This window comes from Apteryx rowi, unplaced genomic scaffold (assembly GCF_003343035.1).
Source record: "Apteryx rowi isolate R43461 unplaced genomic scaffold, aptRow1 scaffold_16, whole genome shotgun sequence".
In the NCBI taxonomy this organism is placed as follows: Eukaryota; Metazoa; Chordata; class Aves; order Apterygiformes; family Apterygidae; genus Apteryx; species Apteryx rowi.
In genome coordinates, this window is record NW_020447863.1 from 4,266,223 (window position 1) to 4,284,813 (window position 18,591).

An 18,591-nucleotide genomic window follows, 5' to 3' on the forward strand; every position below is an offset into this window, starting at 1 on the left:
AGAGAAAATGCTGATGTTTTATGCCTTGATCTGAAGGCTTATGGCACCAATAAATCAATGAGTAAATATGCTAACAGGATTTCTTGATAAAAAATTCATTCTTTCCTCAGCTAGCACAGACTCACTCAGCTGCTTTATTCATGAGAACGCTTGCCTCCCCGCCTGGCTGGCACTGCAAAGCTTCTAATTCACTGTCAAAAATTGCAGGCTGGCCAAGGGACTCTACCTTTTTTTTATTACTATTGGTTGCTAATCTTGCCCCCTTTTTTCTTTTAAACAGCTATAGACTTGAATTATGAATGTAAACTAGGTCTAAGCAACTCCCACTGAAATCAGGTAATGCACGTTCACAATGAGGAAGGTCAGGCTTGTGGTGGGGCACCCTGGAGAAAAGCATTCTCACCCCAACCGTGCAGCTGGCCCCCTGTCAACCTCACCGGGCAGCTATGGCGCAGAAGCAGTCGGGAACCTGCATTTTACATACGTGAGCAACTTCYGCGAGGCCACACAGCAAGTGAGCGACGCAGCTCTGGACAGAGCCCAGAAACCCCAACATTGGAACCAGGGGCTCCCAAAGTGCAGCTCACGGGCTATTTGCAACCCCGAAAACCTTTTGTTGGGCTAATAGTCTTTAGGTTTGACGCTGGACCGAGGCACTGCATTGCCGATAAACACAGCTCAGCCTATGGTCCACCCAGCAGTGCCTTGGTGCTCTGCACCACGCTGTGCCCGTTTCTGTCAAAGCCCTCAGAAGCAATGTCGAACAAATAGCAAACCTTCCCTGCCTGTGTTCAATATTCATTATAAATCTAAAGGCCAAATTACTACTAAAACCAAGCAAATCAAGTTGTTTCACCTAACATGACTCAGATAAACTGTTATTAAAATCAGCACCACAGATGCCTCACAAAGCTATCTTTCAAGTTTCTTTTTTCTGAACATGCAAGAAAGTTCTGCTTTGCGGGAAGGGGGAGACAGCACTGTCACGTTCCTACACACGGTCAGCAGAGAGACTGTTTGAGTGGTGTTGTGGAAAGTTTGAGGAAGGGTTGCTCCTTGAAAAATGGGCGCTGCTTTCAGTTTGAAATGCTTGAAAAGCAAGAGTGCTTTGTATATTATCCATTGCTTGAAAAGACTCATGCATAAGTAAAGGAAGTTACACTTAGAATAAATCCAATTCTAYTCTGATGATTTTTCTTATACTGCAAAGCCAACCAGCAAGGCTTCAGATATCTGCTGTCTCTCATCAAAGAACAAAAGCTGGGCCCTAACGGGCTCCTAAGGTCAAAAGGAGGGAGGAATACACACACTTGTGTAGGCAAAAGACACCCACATATTTACAGCTCTGTTCAGTTTGGTTGCTCAAGGATCCATGCAATATTTACTTGAGGATAAAGATACATGCCGACCAAAATATGGATTTTGTTGGTCTAGTGAGTAGATGCAGAATAAACTTTTCCTCCCACTCAGCAGCCCCTGTGGCCTCTAGCCCTAAGTCAGCAAGACAGAGTCAGTCACATGGACTGATTCCCAGAACACTTAACAAAGAATTCAATACCCTGTCATTTTCTGACTTTGAACATAGGAAATTGTGGACCAATGCCCAAAATYGTTGTACAAATTGACAGCCCTAAGAATAATGCATAGGCTTTATCATCATCTTAAACGCAGAACTAGATTCTTCCTGAAAGAATAAAGCCTATATACCTCAACCACCGTCTCCAAATGTTGCAGGCAAAAGCCTCCAAGAAATTCTCAACAGCAGAAAGCTGTTTAAATGAATTACGTTCTTGATTACACTGTATAAAATTTTAACAGTGGGGTGTTATATGTGTGCATTCCTCAGCAAAGTAGCTGCGTAGCGCAGAGTATGGATCTATTTAGACTAGGCCACTTTCTTATTTCATCTGCTAAGGAGACTACCTCCAGCTTCTCCTCTAGTCAATTCTATGGAGGAAATATCCTTGTAGATACATCTGCAGCTCACAGAACTAGTTGGAGTTGAAAGCTCAGTCAGGCAAACTTCAGAGCATGGCAACCCCGCACAAAGACCAGAAGTCCCTTGTGAATGCAACCCTACTCCTCAGGACAGAAGCCCAAAGCTACTACCACTTTCCTGTTTCAGAGAAAGAAGCAGTTAGTCAAGGTCTTCTATGCTCCACCTAAACATGCTTCATAAGTTTCTAAGCAAACATTTTAAATTGGAAAGGATTGTCTGCTAAAGGAAAAAAAATATGATTTTCTTAACTTGCCAAATTGTTCCAAATTTAAATGAAAACTGTCTCTGAAATTCCAAATTTTGAGCATGAAAATGTTTACTATGGTGTAAATTCATTAAGTCAGCAGAAAGTTATGAATCTGGGCCAAAGCTGCTGTTCTCCATATTTCAAGAGCGTTTGCTGGCCTACTGCCCAACAGCAAAAGATTTTGCCATGGACCAGGCTAATAAGCAACCTAACCCTAAAATAAATAGATATACCCAGCCTCCTTGTTGCACTGATGATCAGATGACTTGACTAGTATTAAAACACAGCCAGATTCAAATGCTTCAATTACAGCTGACCTGTTAGGAAACACCTGATCAAAGAAACTGGAAATACCTGCTTTCTCCTCTTGCTTTTCTCCCATGCCACATGAAGTGGCCGTGCAAGCACTGGTCTCTGCTGGAAGGTTTTACCATCAGGACTCGAGGGGCTTCAGTCTGTGTCCAGAATTACTCCCTCCCCTGCCAGGGGCGAACCTCTGGCTGATTAGCTTGACCAGCATTGCTACAGCACAATTGCTCCAAATTTACCTGCTTCTCTTTTTGGAAATAAATGAGCACATACATTTAATCTGGCTACATGATGCCTGGTGCTTCCACCACCACAGCTAATTCAAGTTCACAAGAATAAGTGATGCCAATATAGGCACTCTCACGACAGTATAAACATCTGTCTTGGGGGGGAGGAGAGAGGAACACTGTGCAGACAGTTGTAATATCAGCCACACGCTTGCTGCCGGCTGCTTGTCCTGTACCCTGAGTTCTTACATAGCTATAAATCTGTATAGAGGAGCTCTTTCACTTTTTCAGGACTTTTCAATCTGGACACTGAGCAAGGTGACTTTGATATACAGTGTCTCTTATTTCACGAGTAGTTACACTGCCTTTCACATAGCTACCGGGCAATTTTCCTCCCACAAGGGAGCAGCAGAATGTTTGCTGGATTCTGGCATAAGAAACTCCTGAAAGAGTAAGAAAATGGTGCTGACAAAACCATCTGGATTGAAAATTTCCCGTTTGAAAGTCCCTATAGCATTGGGAACTTCATCTGATGGAGGAAAAAGCAGGAGGGATGCTGAAATCTCCCCAGTCCTGACCTTCAGATCATTACTGAGGGCCGGCCAGAAGGAATGGGATTGCACCCTTCTCCCAAAGAGCAGCTTCAGCTTGCATCTTGTTGCAGATCCTTTGCGAGATATGCCAACAGACAGACCACAGGAAACTCTGCTCCAGCAGACCATTCCCTTTGTACCACTGACACAACATATGCAAGGGGTGGCTGACCCCAGAAAACAGCCCCATACCACTGTTGGCGGCAAGTTCTCTACCCCCAGCATCCCCTGAGCCATTAGTACTCACACACCAAGCATCCTGCTAGCCCCACTCCCCACTGCTGAGGAGCCCAGGCACAACACTACGCAGATACACCAATATCGCATCCGTTATGGCAGTCCGGTCCTTTCTTCACCTCTTGTACCCCAGGGCGTGCGGTCTCTAGGTTAAAGAGCAAAGACAAACGCTCCTTTAGCCCACACAGAGCCTGCCTCTTCTGTAGGAGAATCTAGCCACAGGTATTTTGGATTGCTGTAGGAACTACAAGAGCAAATAAAATCTCCGCTTTGGGTTTTTTAGAAGCGTTCTGTTATTCTCTTCCACTCCAACCRCAGATGCAACAGCCACGGCACTAACAGGCTGGCGTACTTTTGAAAGCGTGCAGCTGCCTTATTTCCTTGTGTAGGAAACCAATTGTTGGGCGTATAAGAGAGCTGCTTGTACCCTGGATGCTATAATGTTGTCAAGCAGCAAGTGAATTTCTTCAGCTGGAGTTTTCATTTCTTGGCAAGCACTGATGATTAAGCTGTTTGGGGAGATTTTCATTTCTTTTCAGAGAGCAATTGCTCTGTTAAAAGGGCTCTTAAAGTTTACGTGCTATATGTCATTCCCCTACTGTATATTTTGAATGTCTCCTGTTAAAGTCTTCGGGAGGGCTGCCCCACTGTCATTTTGGATATACCCTCACTGAGACACTAAGTAGTAAACTGAAGATTCAGTGAGGCACTTAAACCCTTGCCCAACTCTAAGCATTTGCTCAAGTGCTTTTCTGAATAGGGGTAATTCGGTGGATCAGGACTGAAATGTCCCAGTCCTTTTAGCCTTAGAGAGAATTTCCATCTGGGCATTGGGTCAGACAGTCTGCGTTTCCAGATGGATGGAGACCTGGGCATGGTCAGAGACAAGCATCACACCCATCTTAGAATCTAAATATTTCAAAGCCATTTCAGCCTTGGGCAAACTCTACATTTTCTATTATATCATCTTCAGATTTATACAAAACCTTCCAGATGAGGAAGCATGCAAAGCATGCCATGCAGTAATACTACACTTCTAAAAGATCTGGGAGTTTAGCCCGTTGGCAAACAGACTCTATAGCTCTCCAAAATTTGGGAGGAGGGGGAGGAAAACATGAGTAAATGGATTTCAGCCTAAGCAGAATTTACAGTGCTATAAGATTGTTGTACAGAGAAATCGTCATCCCACCCCAGATCCATAAATTATACAGATTTCTCCATTTACCACATGGTTTTCTTTCACAGGGGCTGGCAGAGCAATTCAGATAAGCAGGTAAATGTTGTGATGCTAGTTCAGTGATCTCCAAGGGATTTTTACTGCTTAACTGTAGTCATCTAAATCAGTGGGAGCAGTGCTTGATCTCAGCTGAACTGCAAGTACGTTGATGGACACACCAATTTATTATACCACTATACTATATACATCTGACTAGGTTTTATTAGTGGAAAATAGATCAGTTATTTTAGGTATTCAAAAAGTGCACATTTATCTTGGATTCAAAATGCTAAAGATACCAGCTCCAGTAAGCAGTCAGCTGAATGCACATCCCCTTCCTCAGGCAAAACTCCCCCTTAAGGTCAAAGCAACCTTTACCTGCAGTGGGACCGAAGACCTCCAAAATCAGCACAGTGCTACTCGCCATGCCAGGAAACAAAGTCCTTTCCGCTACTGCTTGTGCTGTATTTTGTTAATCGCTTGTATTCCAATTATCTGAATATTTAATTATCCAGAAAGAACATCATCAGCCTCCCCCCAACCCACTGTCTACAGACTGCAACATTGCATTCAATACCAGGACTAAGATGTCGCTAGATAGTGATTGGGATCATTAAAACAGGCAGAGGCTTACTTGAGTTGCAGACCCATTGGTATTTATATTAGATCCCCATTAGCCACACAATAGCTCAGCTTAATGAAGTGATTAGAAAGATCCTATTCCTCCTTCCTCCGCAGCCYGGCGTTAGGCCTCTCTCTGGGGAAATGGGAAATGCAAAACTCATCCCTTCTTCTGCTCCAGAGCAAGATGCTCAGGACAGTTTGGGCATGGAGTTCCGAGGACGATTTTAAGACAGAGAGCAATTTTGTTATTTTTATGTTGCTGCTAGGTTTCTGTTTGACAGCACGACACAAGTAGTAGGCGTTTCTGTTTATACATGAATTTTTGAAACCTGGGAAAGATGCTCAGGACTAGAAGGCCATCACAAGTGATATTAATAATCTAAATGAATGAACAGAGCCTTAAAAATTCATTTTTACATAATAATAAAAGTTTCTGCCACTCAAACAAAACAAATGTTGTAACAACAGATCGGGGGGCTAAAACCAGCAGGAAACACGGGTGAAATCCGCACCTGTATAACCCACCAGAAGGTCTGTGCATCAACCATATCCAGTTCAGACCTCAAAAGAGCTATAAGTGGGATGTGGGTGACACACAGGCCACGAGCAGGCATGCTCTGTTGGGACGAGTTTCACACGCTGCAAGGCTGCAGCCAGAAYTTCCAGTACAGTTTTGTGCTTGAGTTAACTTTAGCTAATCTGTTTTGTGCTTTTCTTGCACAGGCTTGGTCATTTCTAACTACGTCCCTGGCTTCTGCAGACCCTCAGCACCAGGTCTGCGTAAGCACTGAGCCTCAGTCACAGTCTGGCGGCAGGGAGCAAGGAAAGCTTTTCCTTCTTTCCCCACAGCTAGTCTCTGTCTCACTGATCCTGCACTCAAAGCTGCTGCCAGATTCTTGGCTCCTTGATCCTAATCCTTCCACTGCTGCCCAATTTTCCTGCAAGCAACTCGTCATACCAAAACCCAAGGAATCAACATTACCCCCACGGCAGCAGCGAGAGGCTGGGAATCATCGTCTTCGTGCGCACATATAAGATGGCTGATTCTCACTAGCAGATTAAAGTCATCCTAACTGCAGATGCAATTTGACACTAACAACATTAGGGGATTTTCCCTTCTTTATGACATTGCAGGGAGAAAAAGAGAGCAAGCACACCTTAACAGCACAGCTTAGACCCCTGCTGCGATGCTCCCATCTCCGTTGTGGGGGCCTGACACCAGCGCGCGTCACACACGTGCTGCCGGCTCCTTAACGCTGTATCTGTTCCCAGCCATCTCTCTTGGCACTCCGTGAGGGTCAAGAGCAACCTCACGGTACAGTAAGGTTAGCGCTGGTGAACACAAGGTCCCCAGGGCAATCTGTCCCCTAGACAACACTGTGGGGAGTTTTCCACTAGATATGCATTCCCTCCACTCACATCCCAGCTTTTAGGCAGATGCTCTGTGCTCTTGGGTTTGAGATACTCTAAGAAGTTGAGAAGTTGGAATAGGTTCCTTGCTACTGAAAAGACTGTGGTGGCACTTTTCTTCACACTCCTCTTTTTTTTTTTCTTTCTTTCTTTCATCTGTTTGCTCCTCAGTTCCCACAGCGGGCTGCACTACTGGGTCTCTGCCAGGGATATGTCCACCTCTTTTAAAGACCCAGGTAATTCTTGAGGTCCTGGCAACACACCATGTTCCAAGAGTGCATTTCAGCTCAAGCAACACAACATCAGAAAGCCTAGGTGAAGGCAAAGCACCCTTGTTTTCATGGGGCACAGCGGTCACGCTACTCTCACGCAACTGCTAATGCCAAGAGCGGCATTCGTTCCTCGGTCTGTTTTGCAGGTACTGCTCTCTGCCACCTCCGGGGTCCTGGCACCCCACGTTCAAGTGGAGCAATTCTTACCCATTGCACACAACTGAGAATGCCACCAGAAGCGCGTGCGATTCAGGGAGGGAAAATAAAACCTTTCCTTGTCCTCCTCCTTCCTGTTGGCAATAATGAAAAGCAGCACTTAAGCCAATTTCTTCCTCTTTTCCTGGCTCTCCATGCTTTTGCTGGCTAAACAGTTTTATTCCTCAGTATGTTAATTCAGAACATGAAGAGCTGGTACACACACACAGAGCAAGCACAGGGGACTGAACACACCATAAATCCCCTCAGCTGGTGACATCGCAGGCAGCCGGCCCCAGGACACAAATATGATTATAAGCAAAGCCTCATTTATTCACATCCATGTTGGTATCTATCTATTATGGATTTGTGCTTTAGTGGACTCTGGCTTCGAATCACTGCTAATGGACAACAGACAGCAGTACAGTAGGTGTATTACGAGAAAAGAACAATTTCAAAGCCACCTTCTCAAGAGTCCCATGGGCTTTGCTACGGCATTTTCCTGCTACACCAAAGTAGGTGCGACAATCACACAGAAGGAAACACAAGTACATAACCTCACAGGAAACCACAATCATGAGCAAAGGCCAGCAAAAAGTCACCTTTAAGCCCTAACTGCCATGTTTAAGAGGTGTCTGAGAGCATGGTGGCCCTCAGGCCCCAAAGGAATCTCACAGGCAGGCAGCAAGCAATGAGGAACCTTAATGTTAAGCATCTGAGCTGAAGGGATGCAGCTTTACATGATTTATTTCCCTTCTCCTTTCTGTTACACATTCATCTGTATCCTTCCTCCACCTTCGTGGAGGGCTTTGCACAGGCAGCTAATGCTAGTCACATCCAAGCTCTTCGCGAGGAACATCCCAGCAACAGCTTTGATTCTTCAACTCACAGTTCTGACTGATAATAGACCAAGTGTCAAATGATTTGGCCTTTATATATAAACACCCCTCAGATCCGGGAATGCGTATGTGAGCTCTCCAAACACAATTGGCTCAAACAGATTCTCTTCTGCCCCTACAAGTCCCAGTATCCACCACCTCTGGGTTAGCTGGAAATAGAACAACAAATATATCTTGACCTTCAATTTCCATATCTTTATAGGAATCAAGAAATTCAAAGACACAAAAGGGAATGAAAAATACCAAGTTAATCAAAAGCTACTCTAAATTCAATGAGGGTAAATTTCTAGTTTGGATCCAATTCAGGGTAAACTTATTTTATTTGAACTGCTCATTCCTACCTATGAGTGTATTGGGCTAGGCCCAGTCCACAGTCTTGAAATACCCACTGGACACTTAATATTTGACAGCAGAAAATAGAAGAAACATGAAAATCTCTTGCCATTATGATCAAAAGAGAGTAAGCATACACTTTGACATTTCTCCTTTCCTGCAAGGAGTCCCTATTTTGCAAAGCAAATTCCACCATGCAGCTTTGAGCTCCTGTGGAGAAAAGATAAAAGATAAAACCCAGCTCTTTGAAAGTCAACATCCAGACTTCTATGGACTTCAGCTGAGCCAGCTTTGACCAATGATTTTCTATAGATGAACTGGGACCACAAGGCTCCAAACTACACTCCTCAGCTTCTTGGTAACTTAGCATGCATCTCTGCTGCAAAGGCATGATCGCACCTCACAAAGCAGCTAGCATTGACCAGCTAGCTTGAACCACAGCAGCACATTGCTCAGAAAATCCACCTGATCCACTCTGTATATAACAAGAAGCATTGAGCTCCAAGTTAACCACAGCTGTGGTGCTCCATCTACCCTAGCTATCTCATTTAAGGTTACTAGTGTGTCTGTTCTCAGGTAACAGGCTCCGCAGAGCGACCAATGCTTCTACTTAGTGTAGTAAAAGGATTTCTCAAGCTGGGGAAATCACAGGCAGGCACCAGTTTTCTGGCTTTTCCCACTTTGCAAAACAAGGTGGGTTTTACATGGGAAACCTGGGAATTCATGGTAATCAGGGTCAAAGGCAGGGGAATGTCTCACAATCAATGAGAAGGTTATGGCATGGGAAAAACTGAGAATCACTGCTATAGCACAAGAAAAGACAGACAGGAGTTATATATTTTTCTTAAATGGCAAGAGAGTATCTCCAAATAGCCTATATTAGCAATATGCAATAGATAGATCACTGTAATTCACAAACATTAAGTATGTAATCAAGATAATCTAAAATACCACTGCTTAATTCAAGGATTAGACCTGGAGGAAGATCAGGATAGATTTGCTGCTGGAAGAGTGTTCTTGAGACCTTTGTCTGCTCCGCTTTTAAAGGACTCGCATCCTAAGGCGCCACAGTTTCTCTTTGCAGATCATCTTACATCATTCAGTCTCCCCTCCAAATTTGTCCCCAATACTCAGTCTCAGTTTTCTTTACCTGGACTCTGCACCTTAGTCTGCTAACAGCTTGGAGGCCATTACTGGAAATTTTCTTCTCCCTCAGCAATGCTAACATCCTCTAGCTCCAAGAGCCACTGATTATTGTCAGAGAGCTTTGCTTACAGCATGGGGACAAGTACAGCGTAATACTTAGAATATTAAAATACTTAACAGGCACTAATTAATAAATTTACATCATGCTCCCAAGAGACAATCTGATCCACCAGTTATCACTTACCATCTCAGTAGTGGCTTTCTGAGCCACAAGTGAAGTGGACACTGCAACTTCTGCTGCTTTACACCCTCCTCCTAAACCCCAGCAGGATGCTCTAGGCAAACACTATTCACCCTGAGAAGTGCCTACACTGAGCACCAGAGCACACGCAGAGCACCCCACATCAGCACTACGGAATTAGGAGGCAGAATAGTCGTATCAGTATGGCGTGGTGCCTGGGCTGGTTCCCGTGGCTGAGAGACATGAGCCCAGGGGAAAGGGCACAACTCTTGTAGCTAGACTGGGTTGGGTAGTCCCAGTTACAGGAAAAAAAGAAGAAAAAAAAAAAGAAGGAAGAAACAGGAAAAACAGAACAGGAAAGAAAAGGAAAAAAAAGACCCAGGATTGCTACTCCAGAGCATCTTGTACTTGAACAGCACTGCTGCCCAGAGAGCAGGTGCTCTAGTTAGGCTGCTTCCTAAATCACCTGTTGCTCCTTGGACCTCTGTGATTAGATATAGGCCAGAGCTGCCAAACCTGCAGTTTGCACAAGAGCTTGTTTGGAGTAATTGCTCTGCCCCTATTGTGATGCTGATTCAGGAAGGAGTTTTCCTCAGCTTAGGCTTATTCTTACAGCATTTTACCCGACTGATGATTCAATCTCTTTGCTTCAAGCATAAATCACCTTCCAGATAGTCTTGCTAGAAAACTTTCATTGGCCCCAATTAAAAGGAAACTCCATGAAAGTATAAACAGTGGATCAACAAGGAAAAATGAGTCTGAGATTTGTGTATTCTCCCTGCCCTCCCAATTTATCAGTTTTATCATTGGAGAAGAAGTCAAAATTTGCCAGGTAGGTTACTTACTGCAAAGCCTCGTCTCTGATGCTATTTTTCTCTAAATCTGTAGAAAGCCTGCATCTGGACCACATGTAAAGTCATCTCAGTCCTTTGGAAATGACAAAATAATCTTCACAAAGAAGATCTCACTGGAGCCTTTGGAAAGACCTGAGCCGAACTATCAAACTCAACTTCACTCTCCCTCTTCCCTGAGTGTCAGTTTACACCAAACTCTTCTGCTTGCCTGATGCCACCACAGACCTATTTTTCAGCTAGGCCTAACAATCTTAAAGTTGCTTTCAGGACAGAAACCAGCTCTCTCCCTTCATTAAGTTAATGATGAACTAGTAAAGGACATCTGACACTGTGACAGACCTCAACCATCACCACTGCAAAGAAAAAGGCTAACTCTTCTTAGCACCCCACAGCAAAGCCCAGCAGCAACGGCTGTAGCAGAAAAAGAGGAGAAATAAAGCACTATTGATCCAGGGCAAGCAATCAATCACCTCCTCTGCCAGAAGGAAATGAATGGCCCATTAAGGAAGCAGTCCAAAACCTTAGCTTCCCCGTAATGGGTCTCGGTCCTAGACTGCCTGGCATCAAAGTGATTTCAGCCCCAAGAAGGGACCCCATGTGAGGGCTGTCCCTTTTAACAGCAGGAAGGGAGAGGGCTCGCACAAGCAAGGAAACCAACCTACCCCACCCAAACAAAGCCAAAATGTGGCAGTGGTCACACAAAGGCAGGGTTCAAAGAAGGGCACTGCTAAGCCTGAGGAATAGCAACCTTCACTGGTTTTTAGTTAGTTGATGGCAGAAAAAAGCCACCAGCCTTTTTTTTTTTTTTAATTACTAAAGCATAATCACAGTTTACATAGACAGTGTCTTGCATCTTATGGTCCCACAGCCTTTTGCAAATTTTAATTAGGCAAGCACTGAAAGTAAGTCCATAGCTCAGTTTCAGTGAGGAACCTGTACGTCTGGAAAGCAGGTTTCCTGAGCAGACCCAAGGCTGGGGCTTGCAGGAAAACTAGCTCCATCGCTGCATGATTTTCATCTGGCCAAAGCCATTCTCATCAGTGGAGAACCCCAAATGGTAAGTCAGAGCTCTCTGAACAACTAAGAACCTCTAACCTCTCACCCTTTCTCTGAACCTAAACATGCTGACATACTTTCCATCCTCCACAAACCAAGGAGAGCGATCCTCGCRAATACTCTTTTACCCCACTCCAAGCTCTGAATGCAACAGGCTACATCCTCCAGCTCCTTCCCAGATCAATCCAGTATAGGTCCAGTATGGTCCCACCTGATCCAGGCAGTACTGGACTGACCCAGAGCAGTTGCTGTATTGACCAGGGCTGGAAGGATTGATGGTTGCATTGATGTTACCTCTGCAACACAGTCTGACAGCTGCATCAGCATTCGCCTTGTTGAGTTTTCAATCACTATTGCAGCATGGTTTGGACTTTGGCTTCATTTTTAAATGTCATGAACCTAGAATGGGCACAGAGGAAACCAAGATGAAAGCCACACAGTCAGAAAACAACGGATGACTGAAGCTGCGAAAAAGTTAGGGACTGCAGAGTGCATCTTCTTTCCTCTTCTCCACCCACGTGCTTTCTCAGTTGCTAACCTGCAAAAAGCACAGCGAGCTCTTCAGCACGCAGAATGGCACAGGGAGCTGGGAGCCCGCGCGCAGGGGCTGGGCAGAGGGAGGGACAGCAGAGCCGGCTGCTAGCTGCCTAGCGCTAGTTACTTGAACACAGTCTGACAACCGATTCTGTAGCGCGACACGCAAAGCCGATATCTGAGAGCAATGATGCTGAACTTAAAGCGCATTAAGTACCATGCTGAGAGAGATAGCCTGGGAGAGCAGGCTTGGGTAGATTCAGTCTGAATTCAAGAGAGTTAAAACCCAAGAAAAACAGTCCCAAACTTTTAAAGGAGCCAGTCTGCACTCCTCTAACAACGCAGTCTCACAGCCCAAGACACAAAGTGTTTTCAGACCATGGGGCCTAGGTCCCCCAGACCAGCTGATGGTCCTCAGGATGACTTCATCTGGCTCACCACCTTTTCACCTGTGGTCTTGTCCCTAGACTGGACATGAGGGGAGACAGCTTCACTAGCAGTGTGCAAAGTCTAATAGTCATTGAATACTTCCAAAGGTGCTTGCTCACAGATCATACAGGGCTGCAACGCACTTCAAAGGAGGGTATTGGCATACAACTCCAGGGGAAACATCCCCAAACTGGCTTTCAGCTTCTAGCCCGAAATTTTGCAATTCCTCCATCCTACAGGTAGGCCATCCAGACATCCTCACACCTGTCAGAGACATGAAACCCACCAGCCTTTAAAATCTAACCAGTGGGGTCAGGTGAGGCCTGCCACTGGTACAGCAAATACTCACTGCACCCCACCCAGGCAACTGTTTCCAGTTAGATTAATGAATAGCTAAAATGATGCTACAGTAATTTTCAAAGCAACCCCAAAAATCAATACTCCAATAGTCAGCTCTGTTTTTCGCATCTGGTACAAAAGGCAGTTTGGGAGAAGATGATCTAATACACTATGTATTGATTAATCAATTCCAACCAGGATGCTAACGGGCTTTTCTTACAATGGATGGCCGTAGGAGGAAGAAGCAGGATTGCTGAATGAGAATGGGGGAAACTGGTTGAGGGATGAATTTTCAAGGAGAGAAGTGCAATGGGGAGAGGAGACCTTCTAGAGATCACTCTAAGCAGACAGAGACTGGTGAGAAATGGACGAGCTGAGCAATGACTGGAGAAGGTAATAAATCAGATATATTGACTTCAAGCACAGTAGATATGTACCTTACAGTCTACTGTGGTTGATATTAATAAAACTTCCCTGTTGCTACAGAAACCCTCAGAAGAAGGTCTCTGAAAGAGCCCAGCATGGGTCTAGAGATCACAGTGAAACAGACTGAACACTTTGTAGACTTATCGGCCAGTGAAATGGTCTGGAAGCATTATTAATGCCTACCTTAGTTATTATGTCCACACTGGCTCTTCTAAGACAGTGCAAGGTAATTCAGATTACAGCTGTCATAGCTGTCAGAGCGTGCTTCCTTCCATGGTCAGCGGAAAGAAGTAGTCACAATATCCACAGTAGGTGGTCTTGATACGGCCCCAAGTTTTTCCTTTACGCACACACTCCACTGCACAAGAAGCAACTCCACGCCTCTGCTCCCGGGAATGCTTATGACGATTTTAGCCATCATATGTGGCATAATTTGTGGCCTTTTGCTCTCCCCAGCACAACTCACAACAGAGAGGTTGGCACAACGCTAACCTGAGCCCATGGCGCAAGTACTGCGGAACATACCACAGTACGTCCTTGGTTGCAGTGCAGCCGTGCATTCCTAATCATCACTGTTCCTAACGTGAGCTGGAACATGTCCTCTCTTGCACAGCCTGTACTTGATAGAGTCCTTCACTACTATAGAAAAAGGAAGTAAAAAAACATCTAGAGCATCCTCCAGACCTGAACTGTTCCACTTTACGTGCACTGTGGAGACAGGCAAAAATCTAAGGAAAGCACGAACCTGTGCAGAACAGGTCTGTAGCAGGTACACAGGTCCCTTATGACTCCCAAAGAGCAGGTGCCCACACTTTGTAAGAAAATCTGATACAGATGCTGGGAACCAACTGCAGGGCTCTATTCACAGATTGTTTAAATCACCCAGAGAGAAGGCAAGGCTTAGATGCTTGCCTCTCAAGACAGGACTCCTCAAACAGGCAGGTATAAAATGCAGAAATGAAGATGTGTATTATTGTCTGAAAGATGGTGTAGTTTTTGCTGTTATTAATTGGGTGGGGGTGCTCTACTCTTTTGGGGATTGAAATGAAAATATTGACCAAAAGGTTTTGAGCTGGAGTGGTTGTAACAGTGATGGTCTGTGTTGGCAGGAGGCACAGCCAGCAAAGACCCTTATGAAGAATTCAACCTGGTGCAGCTCCTCTACCGGCAGTGGAGTCATGCCAGCTATGAAGGTGACTGATAGGACTTTTTAAAATCACATTGGAATTGCCAATATGAGTATTGAATTTCAGTGCTGAAACCTGGCTGACGTTGCTCACTGATGTGGATTACAGTACCTATCACAAAGGCTAGACCCTGTCCATAAAGAAAACTTCTAAATACACGATATCACCGGTTTTGCCACCCCTTTTTATACAATTTGTTAACCGGTTTTCTATTGGACATCCTGCAAAGACACACTCCTATTCACACATCCATCCTACAGCAGAGCATACCAGCACTTGGAGTGATACCTGCCAATCCTCTGTCATGACAACACCATGCTGACACAAGACATCATATTGCAGGTAAGCAAGCCTGCAGCCTTGAACCACCGCCACCGTAGCCTGTGATAGCGGTTCAAAGGCCCCTGCAGGACCTGCAGAACAACCCTAAAAAAAAAAAGAGAATAATCTTCCTAAAAAGCAGGGTTAGTTGCTAATCAGTAGAAAAAACACCAAGAAATTGACTTTTTTTCCAGGGCCACCGTTCCCAAACGAATGCAATTCATGCACCGCCCCAGAAGTCCTACAGCCCCACCAGTGGACTCACATTGTAGAGGATGTCGGTCCATCCCTCCATGGTGATGCACTGGAAGACGGTGAGCACAGCAAACAGGATATTGTCGAAGTTGGTGATGCCGTAGTTGGGTCCTTGCCAGTATTCCCTGCAGGTGGTCCCGCTCTCACATTGCCTGGCAGGAGGCTCCTCTCCGCAAGGAAAATCTCCCACCTCATCGCCTGCGGAGGAGAACAGCGGGGAGAAAAAGTTACTAACCAAAGTTATTGAAGCAGGCTGGTGCCGCTGCACCCTCCTCACACCACCACAAGAATCTGATTTGCACTTCAGGTTTCTTTATGCCACTTTGGACAGGTAAAAGAGCATTATGCCCATGTAATCATCTATACACCGCTGTGGTATAAAGAGGGGCTTAAGGCAGGGTGGAGCAGAGCTCTCCCCGAAGAGCCCACAATTTATCGTTGGCAACAGTATTCGGCTATGTCATAAATGATCAACACCACAATAAAACAGTGCAGTAAAATAAAACTGAGGCCTTGAGAATGCTGCATACATAAGAAGATACTGTCACCCAATGATACACCTTCATACAGCATAGCTGAGTGCTAAATATTCATGCTATAACAATAAAGCAGAAGAGCAGATTCTCCACTGGTGGCATAAGCAAGAGCCGCTCGTGGATAGCCCCAAAATTGTCCACGTCCAGATGTTAGATCACAGATGCATGAGGAGCCTCTGGCTTCGTCACAAGGCAGCTGAGGGGACTAAGAGCTTCAGTCCAAAAAGGGCAGTGTTGTACTGTCTAGGTCCACTTAGCAAGGGAAAAATCCAGCAGAGCGTCCCTGGGGTAGGGATGGCCACAACATAAAACATCTAACAGCACCCAGAGCAGCTGCCCTGCTTGTTCTGCACAGCTGCCGCTGCAGGGAGTGGAGCTTCTCTGCAAAGCTGTAACGAGTTTTGTCCAGACCCAGGGAAGGCAAAGGAGGAGAGGTCTGCTGTGGTCAAGGACCACATGGGACAGGTCAGAAGGGTGGCCAGCATCTTTCAGGGCCAGGTCAGAAGTAGTTACTCAGATCTGTGACTGACCCCAATTTGGTCAGTTCACAGCAATATCAAAATCTGCCAGTTTTACTACCTCAGCACAGAAAAACTGACTTCTCTTCAGGTTGAGAACCAAAAGCTCTCCGTCCCCCTGTTCCAAATGAAAGGCACATCAGAGTCATATTATTCCTCTTTTTCCTTGCCTGTTGCAGGCCTCCAGAGACATTACAAGCACCAACAGAGAGCAATTTGGAAAATAAAGGGCTGGCTGGGTTTTCAAAGCAAATGAATACACTAGGCAATATTCCTATTTGCACAGAGATGCAATCCTGGAAATATTAAAGGGTTTTAAAAGTGACACGACGTTACGGTAATGGAGCGTCAAACTCCACAAAATCAAATTCACCAGGAGGAAAACAAAATCAGCACTAACAATAATTAGGAATAACCATTACACAGAGAAAAGCCCGCAGGAGGAAAGCAAGGCTTGTCACCCTGCTTCCAGGATGTGTCATAAGTGCGCATGCGTGTGTGCCTGTCTTTGACCTTTCGCTGTTGACTCAACACCTCAGTGCACAGCATCYCTCTCAGGCTCCCAAATGGGCAACCACAGGCTTAGTGAGGCAAGCCTGCAAAAAGAAAATACCACATACAGCTCTTGAGGATTATACATGAGGGTACCTTAAAAAAAATTWAAAAAAAAAAGAGTCCGCTTTTCTCTCTGATGTTTGGCCTTTTGTTTCCAGGTAATGCTCTTCAAATGCAACACAAGTCTACTACGAAGGGGTTTTTTGGTTTGTTTTTTTTTTAATAGAGTACAGAACTGGTCCCTACTCCCATGAGCAGGGAACAGAGAGGAGAAAAGGAGAGTCTCACGGATAATTGTGAAATAAGTGTGATGCCCTCCTTTCTGCAAGCAGCTTCACAGCTCTTGGACCGGGTAAGCAGCAGAGGGTGGCTGAGAACATGCACAAGTGGCTCTGCTTAAAAATAAGTCTCTGTGTCAGCAGAACATGACTGTATGGAGGATGCAGGGAGAGGAAAACAAGTCACGCATCCCCTGGGAAATGCACAGCCAATAATTTTACCCATTTTCATCAAAAGAAGCAGAGGTTTACACTAGCTCAGAACAATCTGTCAAGGCTGAGTGGAAAAGGTCTTTCATGAACCTTTTGCCATAGTTTGATCCCCAACATCCCTCTTTATTATTGACCTATGCACAACTACTGGATTAGCAACATTTGCTGTTCACACTTCTACTTGGTTCCCTCTACGACAAGCTGAAATAGCTACTGGTACCTCTCATTTGGCTCTTGGTTCCAGTAAAAATCTCAGGTTTCTGCTCACTTCAGGGATTTGGAACAAAGTCAAGCCTGAGCATCATCTCCACCAATTTGCTACCCTTTGACAGAGGCATCTCGTTAACGAGGTTCACATTTCCACACTCGAGTCAGCGCTTGGAGGCTGTGGTATCAGGCCTGGGCTTGTTAATGCACCTCTTTCAAGATGATGAGCACTTAGGTTTTAAAAGGCTTGGCTGATTAGACTGTGGGATGCTTCGCTGCTCCTCTCGCAAGGGATTCCAGCTCCAGGAAACCGCACCACTCTGCCTTTCCAGAAACACCACCGTGCCATTTCCTGGGAAGCAGGTGGAACTGATCTCTATAATTCATCTGACAACGAGCACATCAGCCTTGAGAAAAGAACRGGATGGTGCCTGTAAACACAGACCCCTTCCCACACGATCCAAGAGCAGATTCAGAGAGGTGAGACCTACCACGCCAGAACGGGCCCTGCTCCCCTCCCACTGAGATGCCAGGTGCTGCGATGTAGAGATATGCAACACATGCACAACGTTTTTTGGCTGCACTCCCAATTCCTAGCTGGTGGCCACCCAGCAAGCAGTAGTCACTTACACACGACATTACACGTGACAAAAATCTGTTCTTAGTCCTCAGCTTGGCACACAGATCTCTTAGTCATCATGATGTCAGAGAGAGTTGTCTGCAGAGAATGCAAACAGGACTGCACTTGGTATTTTTTTCCCCCCTTTTAAGTTAACTAGTTTCTGGAAAAAGAAAAAAAAAAAATCACTCTTTAGCCTACTGGCTAACGCCAGCCCAGTGGTGAATGAGCCTCGGAGCTCGGTGGCACTCAGCCTGCAGACACTAGCTGCAAACTAGGGATGCCAGCAATTGCCCATCTCATTCCAAGGTTGCAA

General features: G+C 45.3%; 1 protein-coding gene across 1 annotated transcript in view; it reads right to left on the reverse strand.

Annotated features, from left to right (window-relative positions):
• The window catches only part of CACNA1B (calcium voltage-gated channel subunit alpha1 B), a 315,999-nt gene that overhangs the window by 181,224 nt on the left and 116,184 nt on the right, over positions 1–18,591 (reverse strand). The window contains exon 6 of the mRNA XM_026059653.1: positions 15,360–15,547. Within this exon, the coding sequence (XP_025915438.1) occupies positions 15,360–15,547 (188 nt within the window). The remainder of the gene's footprint in view (positions 1–15,359; positions 15,548–18,591) is intronic.